At 38.3% G+C, this 10,678-nt stretch overlaps 2 protein-coding genes and 1 long non-coding RNA gene across 3 annotated transcripts; 1 reads left to right on the forward strand and 2 right to left on the reverse strand.

Annotated features, from left to right (window-relative positions):
• The first annotated feature begins 3,943 nt into the window (after nt 1-3,943).
• Nucleotides 3,944-5,089, forward strand: LOC141599778 (uncharacterized). The gene is made up of 3 exons (XR_012523931.1): nt 3,944-4,050; nt 4,589-4,689; nt 4,976-5,089. It is a non-coding gene; the product is annotated as an uncharacterized LOC141599778 (long non-coding RNA).
• LOC141599777 (plasmodesmata-located protein 7-like) lies at nt 5,074-6,925 on the reverse strand. Its single transcript, XM_074419885.1, has 4 exons — nt 6,434-6,925; nt 6,006-6,353; nt 5,809-5,922; nt 5,074-5,421 (listed from the first exon to the last, which is right to left on the reverse strand). The coding sequence occupies exons 1-4, from the start codon at nt 6,813-6,815 to the stop codon at nt 5,414-5,416; spliced, it is 852 nt and encodes a 283-aa protein (XP_074275986.1). The 5' UTR covers nt 6,816-6,925; the 3' UTR covers nt 5,074-5,413.
• An 831-nt stretch (nt 6,926-7,756) lies between these two features.
• On the reverse strand, nt 7,757-10,099 carry LOC141599776 (hydroxyphenylpyruvate reductase). Its single transcript, XM_074419884.1, has 2 exons — nt 9,493-10,099; nt 7,757-8,420 (listed from the first exon to the last, which is right to left on the reverse strand). Exons 1-2 carry the CDS (start codon nt 9,913-9,915, stop codon nt 7,902-7,904), a joined length of 942 nt encoding a protein of 313 aa, XP_074275985.1. The 5' UTR covers nt 9,916-10,099; the 3' UTR covers nt 7,757-7,901.
• Between the last annotated feature and the right edge of the window lie 579 nt (nt 10,100-10,678).

Raw genomic sequence — 10,678 nt, forward strand, 5'->3', positions numbered from 1 at the left:
GGCCTTAGTGAGCGCATCATTTTAATCAATCATTCGTGCTATATCCACGATGGCCATGTTAGCGGCTCTAGCCATGGCAGCTGATCTCTTTGGCGACATTTTAAGCTTCAATAACCAAAAAAAACGTAAGCACATAGCCTACGGCTCAAAATAAAATATCAACCGCCCAAAGAGGTACTCGGTCGAGTGCCCTGCAACACTCGGTCGAGTACTTGTGTTACTCGGCCGATTGCCCACACTCTTGTAGCGGCCCAAAAATCACATCAGATGCACTCGGTCGAGTGCCCTGTGCACTCGGTCGAGTGTCTAATCTAGTCGTCCGAGTGCCCACTTTCCAGTAGCCACCCCAAAATCATCAAAAACATCACTCGGTCGAGTGCCCTCTACTCGATCGAGTACCCTGCCTCACTCGGCCGAGTCATGCAAGGACAACCTCCCCACACATCACCCGACTATTATAAGTACCATACAACCTATTTCACATGTTCCTAACTTGATACATACGCGAAAATAAACACTTCAATGCTCATATAAAGTCATTCACCATATAAACCACCTCATGTAATAACAATTCATTCAAATTCCATGTAAACCAATCTCATGATAATTCATCTATCACATTGATACACATGCCATGATGTATATATAAAATAACGCACAAAATGCAAGTAACCCTCATAACGCATCCCCGTAGTTACCGGTTCGAAGTCGTAAGGGCCATGTTGCTATTTTAGGACGTCTCCCAAATCTTTCCGGTAGCTTCAAACAACTTCTATCCGGGTTCATTTTAATTAGCCACCCTACGTTCCTTGGTTCATTGGTTTTTGGTTCCAAAATCGTCTCTTTGATACTACTTTGTAACACCCCCATCCACCAAAGTGCCTTACTAAGGCTTACCTTAGCAAATGGAAGTGGTGCCATCTCGGCTGCCCGAGGTAGTACATATCAAATAGACCATAATGAAACATTTATTAAGTATAAGTGAGCTTAAATGAAATTACATGACAAGAATCCCAAAAGTGAAATATTACTTCGTCTAAAGTATAAATGTCTAAACAAACGGAAGCTAAGATGTGAGTGAACTCGACCACGTCTCATCCAACCCGCAGACAAGCTCTGAAATCAACACCTCCCAAAATCACTGCTCAATATTTGTCGGAAATATCAAATGGATCATCACAGTTTTGAAAACAATTAAAGGCTCAGTACAATTACATAATTAACTACAACCACAGACATGAAATGTAACACAAGATACACAATCAACCTGCCATCTCCAAACTCCATAGTAACCAATGGCTCTCGTCGTAACGAGGCCCCGCCAGGCTACCCATCGCAACAGGTAACCCACCCCTACCGATGACAAACCGCCGCGTGGTCATCAAATCCTCGCTCATCGCAACGAGCGAATCCAAGCTCATTAATGCGCACATCTCCCTTGTGACGGGAGTCGCAAGAGGCGAAACAAGAGGGTGAAACCATCTCCCAACATGGTTCACAGTATCCAAACCAATAACTCCAACAATCACAATCACAATACACAATACTATAATCACAACAATCACCCAATGCAATTAACCACATAATTATACTGTGCAGGGAAACCCTACCTTATTCGCAAAATCCAAAAGCAAAGTAAGACGGTCTAGGATAGTTCCTCTACGAAGTCTTCACCTATACAATGATATACAAACAACCCAATCAAGTTCTACAACTAAATTACTCCAAATCCCATAAATAAACCCTAATTAAGGTTTACATGAACTTCTAACAATAATAAAACTGATTAACGATGATAACAACTTACTAGTGCTATTGACATGGAAATAAGGATTTCAAATGCTCAACAATCCATCAAACTTGCTTAAGATATGATTAGGATTATTAGAGAGGTGATTAGAAATATTTTAGGATTATAAACTATGATTAGCGAACTGACGAAATGTGTTTATAACTTCTAATCATTCTAATCAAAACCGTGCGAAAAACACGTACCAGACCGGACACTCGGTCAAGTACCGAGTACACTCTACCAAGTGTCACCCACACTCGATCGAGTATCCCCAAGTCAGAAGTCTAACTAAAAACACCCAACAGCGTACTCAGTTGAGTGCAACCTACTCGACCGAGTTCTCCATGTTCATAAATGTGTAGTATTACATGCCCCCCAGAGTCTTTTCTTATGCGCCCGCCACAAGAGGGATGTGCACATTTAGGATATGTGAGATTGAGTCATACAGTGTGATTGTAGTACGTATGTCATACCGTCTGATTGTAGCACGCATGTTATGTCATGTGATTGTAGCATGCACGATATTGATAGTTGAGATGTATTTATGGATAAGCATGTTCACCGTGTGATTTGAGTTTCACCATTGGTTGTTGTGATTGACGTTTGCGGATTGTTGTTTGAGCATTGACCTTGTTGTTACATATGAGGTTATCTTGTGTGTTGGTTATTTATACTCAACCTTTTGATTGACGTGTGTGCCTTTGTGTGTCAACACTTTTTTATAAACTACCTAAGGTGATCCCATTTGTTATTTCCTGTCAAATGGTGAGTAGTGATTCTGAGAGTTAATTGACTTGGATATGGAGTTGTTCATGGTTGGGACGGACGGTGACGGTGACACTAGATTCGATTGCTTAGACGATATCACTATTTACAGTTATACTTTTGGATTTATTTTCCATGGTTATAATCAGTATTTTTTCCTGAGCCATTAATAAAGTATGTTAAACGGTTCTATTATTATGGTTTTGATATGTACTACCTCTGGCAGAAGAGATGGTTATAGCCCTATTTATTAAGGAATTTCTTGCTAAAGGCTGTTGGATAAATGGAGGTGTTACACTTACGACCTCCATTGTAATATCCGAGAATTTGACATCAATGGGTACCTTAAGGTATTGTGCTTGTTTCTACACAAACGAACAAGTTTTTGATGAACATAGTGGGAGAGTTAATATAATTAGGTCTTCTAATAACATTATAAAGTGGGAGATGTACTCTACTATAAAAGATCTAGAATGAGAGAAGCGGACGATCAAGGTAATTAAAGATCAAGATTTTATCAACGATGAGAATGCACCCTTACAAGATAATCTAACAGTAATTTATTGGAGACTACTCGTGAAAGGAATTTGGATAACCTCACTTTAGGTCTACTCCTAATGATGAATATGATAACACATATGGGGAAGTCGTACACATAAGAAATGTGACATATGATATAGATGATATAAATAAACGCTACTCCCTTCGTTTAGATCAATAGTTATTTATTGTTTTTGGCACAAAGATTAAGGAAAGAGAAATGAGTGAATTTGGACCACACAAAACCTATAACCCCATCTGTACATGAAAGATAACCACAAAAAAGACCAAATAAGAAAATAGATAACTATTCACTTAAACACCCCAAAATGAAAATAGATAACAAATGACCGGTACAGAGGGAGTATTTACTTAAACTACATTGAAATGTGTAGGATCCCTTAACAATGTCTTAGTTGAGGTTACAGAGACTTTGAAATATGACTTTCACGAGCACTATAAACTTCTAACCCTAAAAAAAGCTAGAATTTTCACTAATATTGATTGTGAGGTCAATTGTTGATAATCTTGAGGATAATCAGTCAAGGAAGTTAGTAAGGGTGTTACAAGAGATGAAATGTCTCTTAACCGCCACGCAAAAAGTCTTACCAAAATTTGTAGCTCAAGAGCTCATAATCCATTTAGAACCTTTAATTGATATAAAACATAATACCTTTGAATGAGCGTTTATATAAGTTTGGATGATGGGTTTTAGGCCCGTTATATGGCAAGTTCAGCCAGTTCTAGGAACATGGGCCCATAAATATAAGGGGCCCAAATTTATAGCAACCTGTTAACTATAAACAAAAAAAAAACAAACAAACTACTTTACAATAAGACGAACACACAGCCACACAATCAAAGGGAGAAAAATTAGGAAAATCAAGAGTCAACGGCTCCTTCTTCAATCTTCCCGAAGATTCCCAAAGGCCAAATTCCAATTAATAAAATAGGTAAATTCCCCCAAAAATTACTTGTAATCGTTATTATATTTGGTTTTCAAGTTCTTTTTTCCTTAGTATCTCTACTCATCTCCATCAATTATAGTTTATAAATTCCAATTATCAAAATATGTGAGTATTTTTTAATTAATAAAAATATGTTCTTTTAATATACAATCATACTGCTAGTTTAGTAATTTTATTTCGACTATGGTTTGGCATTGATAACAATTGAGAAGGATTTCTTGGAGCAAATGGATTGTAAAGATTTGATAGGTGAATTTTCTTCTAGAAGTGCAAGGAGGACATCCTTATTTTGTAAAGATTAATTAACAAAAAAGTTGTACTACACATTACGAATTTGATCTTGTTAAGTGGTGAAATTTGTAATTTATATTATAATTTAATTTTCTTTATATCAGGGCCTCGTCTTAAAATTTAGAACCGGGCCTTTAAAAGTCATTGGACGGCCCTGATGGATTCTAAAAAGTGTGCAAAAATCAATAAAGAACGTATTAGGGGCGTGCCTAATACTGTTTTTTGGTTTTAGTGAGTTTGGAGCACGAAATCCTTTACCTACTCATTCAAGAGTATATGACTCACCGATCACCATAGATGTATCCTGGCGTCAAAACCCGAAGTTTGAATATGGTGAGTGCTTATGGTTATTAACACTTTTTTTTTTTTTTTTTAAAGATTGAGGTGTTGAGGGAGTAAATTCTTATAGTACACGATGAACAGGACCAACGATTGATGGCAATAGGATGTCACCTATTAAAGTGGGTATCCTAAGCCAGGGATTGAACCACCATTGGGGTGTCACCTAATAATTGTCTCCACACAAAACAATTTGAACTTTGTATTATCACATTACAATGGAGGTTGAACAATTTGAAGATTTGTATGATGCGTCTACTTTCTATTTGTATCACCGCAGATTCAAGATCTAAACAAAGAATCCAATGAAGAAAGCAAAGCGAAGAGACATCCTTCAATCGTAACAAAACTTTTATGAATTACAAAGTGTCAAAGTGCCATATCTTCAAATCAGACCATGCAACTTTAATTAATTTCAGAAAACATTGACAAAGTGAATGAGTTTATGGATTGATTCTCTACTTTTTGCATGCATGAATATGCAGAATACATCTTTAATCTTTAGCTTTCTTCCTTTTCAAAAGCTTTGCTTTATGAATCAATGTAAAAGCAACTAACAATGGTTGAATAATATTATAATTAAAATATAAGAGAAAAAACAATTATATTGGATGTTATGTAAAGTTGACATGGTGATGAAGCACAAAGGAGAATGGTTGGTGTCTAAAGTATCCATCTTTTGGTACGTAAAGTTTTGAATATATAATTATTCGTCCATTTATTTACCTGCAAAAGCAAAAGCAAAAACAAATGGGCTTGTAAGAAAATCCATGGTATTACATTGTCAATCACATTTAAGGCAAATTCTCATTTTAATAGCAGTCTGAAATTAAGACGGATAAAAATATATGACCAATTTCGCAAAAAGGTCTCAATCTGATTGACCAGTTATGACCGATACCGAATTGCCCTAACCGGCCCAATTGACTGATTTGAAACAGAATATTTGATAATTAAAAACCTGTTTTGTCTCATTATTATCCGAATGACCCAAAGCACTAAATACCCTTAAGCTAAGGGAGAAGGGCGCTCAATTGCCCATACCAAAAGACCCAAGGTATCATAAATAATAAATAATGATGAAAAGAAGAAGAGTATATTCGTGAAACTTACTGCTTCCACCAAAAGCTCTACAGATGAAAGTGAGGAAGATGATGAGGATACCAATGGCAGCTAATAATCCAACTATCAATGCAAATGTTTTTACACCCCTGTTTTTCTCCGACCCTTGAAACAAAAACAAATGATATCAGTACTAATTTGAACAAATTGTTATAAGTGAAAACTCGAGTTTGTTAGAGAACACATACCATCTGAATTGAAAAACCCACGACCACCACCAATAGTATATCTAACATAACATTTACCCAAGTACATATCTCCATAGCCCGCGGTACCACACGCCATTTTCACCTGTTTAACCGCCTCCTCTAAACAATCCTGGCATTGCCCTCCACTTAAGTCCCCTATGCACTGTGCTATTGCTGCCACATCCTTTGATCCACCCACCCTAAATAGCCCACCTCCTCCGCTCACTAAACCGTCTAACATTGCATCTCGGCTTCCCACATCGTTCTTAGTTGGACCGCATTTCTTGTACACCACTGTCTTGTCTTCGCTCCCTAGGAATGTGTCATTATCAAACTTGACAAAGCAACCTGGTAACAAGCAAATTTACATGTAAGTGTAGAGAATAACAAGGTTAAAATCCCGTCGGCATTGATGCATGAGAATTAACCTTGAAGTTGGACGACAGAGCCAGAAGAGCCAGGGCAAAGTGAACCAAACTGATTGACAGAGTGGACAATACAAGAGGCACAATTAGGCATGGAGAGATCTCCTCGGCATTGATACAAGCCATAAACGACGTCATGTGGCGAGGTTCCAACAACAGTGAAGTGGTTGTAGGAGGAGTAGGTGGCAGAGTTGACAAGAGAGGTTAGAAGGGAGTTGAGGTTAGCCATGTAGGAGGTGTCATCAGGGCTGAACTTGAGTTGAGAGCAGCCACCGTAGATAAACGAGTGTAAGGCGGCCGAGTTGGTGGTGGTTAGGATAGTTGAGAGAAAGAGGAAAGGGAGGAGTAGTGAAAGTTTTGTTGTTGATGTTGATGATGTTGCCATTGAAGAAAGGGTTTGTGATGTGGAATGACGATGAAAGAAGGAAGAAAGTGATTTGTAATAGAAGTTTGTGTTAGTGGAACCTTTATATGTGTACTAGTAAGTAGTAAGCTCATGCCTCTATGGTGGTTTTAAGGATGACCATTAGGGGTATTTGGGTACATTACACTGGTTCAAAAGGTGTCATACAATTATTGAATTCTGAATAACTGAATACTTATCATGTCAGTAGGAGTGATAACGAGCCGAGCCGAGCCCGAGCTTGGACTTGCTCGGCTTGTGTTCGTGAAAGAAATCTCGAGCTCGAATTCGAGATGCGCTCGACCTTTTCGAGCCGAGCCAACGTTAGCCCGACTTAACTCGTTAAGTTATCGAATTGAGCCTGAGCTTTGACCGAGTCAAGCTCAAGCTGCTCGCGAGCTGTCTCGTCTTAATACCACTCCTAATCGTGTGTTATTGCCTTATCAGGTGCTATTAAGTTCATATTTGCTTATTATTTCGTTATGTATGTACTGGTTATGCGCGTCAACAATCAGTTAATTGTTCAATCGATTGACCAGTGAAAAGGAGACGATAAATCGGATATAAAAGAAAATATTCAATTTAGAGACGTTCTTCACTGCTGAAAAGTGAAAACCGTTGATCCTTTTCTTAGAGTAGTCCTCTTAAGAAAACGTTACTATTCAAATTGAAAGCAATGTGGTCACATAGGATATGTTTTGACATTGATCAGAGGAATGACCCTTGCTATGTTGCACTTTTACGAAAGTGATACGAGCAGTAATGACGGAAGAGTCCACTGCACTCCGTATAAGTTTTCTATACTAGGGATTTCTGCAAAATTATGGCAGCACATTCATTTAACCACCGAGAGAATGTTCCCTTGACAGGAAGCGCAAACTTCACCTTGTCATACAGTATATTGCGAAAAATGTAACACAGCGTTTCTTAAAAGAGGTTTTATTTAAGAGGTTCATTGTTCAATTTAGGCCATATTTGGTCCTGAATGTTTTGAAACAACTCAACTTGAAACTAAAGAAAGAAGCTACATACGAATACTTTAACCACACCTTGGCTTGACAAACGCAATCATACTACTTGTGTCAACAGCGGTTTGCCACTGAAGTGAGCCTCCAAGTTGCCAAGAACAAGATTAGCCATGTCCGTACGAGTCTCCTCCGTTCCACTTCCAACATGAGGCAGAAGTACGACATTGTCAAGTTTGAACAGCTCTTCCGGAACATGAGGCTCCTTTTCAAAAACATCGAGCCCGGCCCCACCTAAACGGCCTTCAACAAGTGCGGAGACCAGTTCCGGTTCATCCACATGTGGGCCCCTTCCAATGTTGATCAACACACCTTTAGGGCCTAATGCCTCCATGACTTCACGGTTTATTATATGGCGCGTTTCCTCAGTTAGAGCACAGGCAACTACAAGTATGTCGCAATTGGAGGCCAGTTCAACGACACTTGGATAGTATGTGTAGTTTGAATCTGCCTTTTTTGTTCTTGAGAAGTAAGCAATTGGACAGTCAAATGCTTCAGCTCTTTTGGCAATGGCAGCACCGATTCGGCCTAAGCCAATGATACCGACTGTTTTCCCACTGAACTGAAATGAAGAAAGTAAAAACAACCACCGTGAATGCTAAAATTTGGTCCAAAATTTATCACAATAATTTTCAATCTTGTATTCGAGGTGGGAACTATATTTTTTTCTCGTTTCTTAAAGGAAAATGAGTTATTGCCACCAAGTCCAGGTGGTATGCATACAAACACAGAACCACCATCTCGCATACAATTCAAATTATCTATCTTATTTCTGAGGCTTACATTGTCAACTAGGCAATGGGGGTAGGAACAAGAATAAGAATTATTTCAACCAAAAAGAACACAATAACGTCTTTCGTCTACCACAAACAAAGAAGAAGAGGAAGTAATAGAGGATAGGTATTTTCAAAATCACATCCAAGTGATTTGGCTCTAATACTCCAAAAAAAGTACATCTAAGAAACGCTTAAGATGTATGTATCTCTGAACTGTCCTGCTTAGTAGGAAAATTAGAAGCCTTAGTAGAAACTGTAGTATCCTAGGTTTGATGTAGAGAGATCTTATGCTTCCCATATAAGATGAAACTCAGAAGGAAGAGACAATTAAGGATGACCGAAGCCATGAAGGCTTGGGGAATAATTGAATGAGTGGCACGAACAACAATAAGAATTACATCAACCAAAGAGAACACCATAATTTATTTCCTCTACCCAAACCAAAAAGAGGAGGAAGCAGGAGAATGATAGGACTCCTGCAATTTTTATATCTAGACTGTTTAAGAGTTCTGACTAAGACATAAAGAGATTTAGCTCTGAACTGTCATGAATATTAGGAAAACTAAGTTAGAAGCCCTGTTTGAAACTCTAGTCCCAGGATTGATGTAGAGAGATCTTATGCCATACATGTAAGATCATACTCAGAAGAAACACGAAAACAGGCATTTGAGGAATGATTGAAACCGTCGAGGCTAGGGGCAATCTCTTTCAGGTACCGAAGGCAGCTTAATTGTTGAGCAATATAATTCAGCCAAAAACAACAAACAGCAACAAAATGGTAAATCAAAAATCCATCAAAAACAAAAACAAATTGAATAAATTAGAGAAATAAAAAAAAATAAGGAGAAAGAATTATACTCTAGTAGTCAACTTGAAATCCCCTTTCTTCCAAGAACCACTTCGAACATAACGATCGCATTGAGGAATCCTTCTAAGAACAGCCAACATAAGGCCAATTGCTAAATCAGCAACATCATCAGTAAGAACATCAGGAGTATTAGTAACCCTAATCCCTTTCTCCTTACACTTTTTCAGATCAATTTTGTCAAGACCAACACTGAAACTCGATACTATCTCTAAATTCGGCAACGCGTCAATAAGGGTAGCATCTGCGCCGGCCGAAGCGTTACCTACCACGGCGCGTATGGCGCGTGCGTGTTCTGAGAGGAATTGGGAACGATCTTGATGTGTCCAAAACTGGTAAAACTTAAATCTTTTAGAGAGTTGTTCTTCTAAGTAAGTGTTCATTGGGCACACCATTAGTACTCCTATGCCCTCCATTTTTGTGTTTTCGGTTTGTGATCAAAACTCTCTGCTTTTTTTTTTGGTTCTCAGTAGTTTATGTGGTTTAAGAATCAAGATAGCGGGGTGTTCATAAAATATTTTTTTTTTTTAGGAATGAAAATTTGATCCGAGCAGTAAACGTGAAGGCCTCAAATTGGCCACAAAGTCACCTACTTTATTATAGAGCTGATCAAAATGGGCAGGCGATACGTGGGCTACGGGACCTACTTACAAAAAGTGTCCGTGGCCGTATTTAACAAATTTCCGAGCCCGTTAAGTGGGCCATTTTCCACTGTCCGTACCCGCCCACTTCAAGAGAGCGGGCCGGCCCGTGGGCCTGACTAAAATAAAATACAAAAGTTAGTGTTTCTATTAAAACACGAGTTTGTTATAGCTACATCCCCTAAATCTTAACAATTATCTTTAAAAGCTTACCCTTAAAAATATATACTAATTTTCAAAAGATAAGTTTACTAATTTTGGAAAAAACACAAGTTTGGTTATGTTCTACTACAAATATCAAAAGTTCATTTTTGCCTCGGTATTTGTGCGGCACTGTTAGCGGTTACATACACTCTCGTGTAAATGCTTGAAAGGTATTATATTTATACGACAATCCCGTTAGCATGTCCAATCTCGGAGAATCTTTCTACGACAAGTGTAAATACCGACAATCTTCCATTTATACGTAAGGCATAAGTATTCATTTGCGCTACCTAATTGATTTAGAGTGTACAAATTGCAAATGAAATGAGCAGAG

The sequence above is a fragment of the Silene latifolia genome, chromosome 9, assembly GCF_048544455.1.
Source record: "Silene latifolia isolate original U9 population chromosome 9, ASM4854445v1, whole genome shotgun sequence".
NCBI classification, from domain to species: Eukaryota; Viridiplantae; Streptophyta; class Magnoliopsida; order Caryophyllales; family Caryophyllaceae; genus Silene; species Silene latifolia.

Coding starts and splice junctions, on each gene's coding strand:
- LOC141599777 (XM_074419885.1), bottom strand. CDS start 6,815: ATGGCAACATCATCAACATCAACAACAAAACTTTCACTACTCCTCCCT. Junction 6,354..6,433: donor CTCTGTCGTCCAACTTCAAG/GTTAATTCTCAT, acceptor GCTTGTTACCAG/GTTGCTTTGTCAAGTTTGAT. Junction 5,923..6,005: donor TGGGTTTTTCAATTCAGATG/GTATGTGTTCTC, acceptor TTTTGTTTCAAG/GGTCGGAGAAAAACAGGGGT.
- LOC141599776 (XM_074419884.1), bottom strand. CDS start 9,915: ATGGAGGGCATAGGAGTACTAATGGTGTGCCCAATGAACACTTACTTA. Junction 8,421..9,492: donor ATTTCAAGTTGACTACTAGA/GTATAATTCTTT, acceptor TCTTCATTTCAG/TTCAGTGGGAAAACAGTCGG.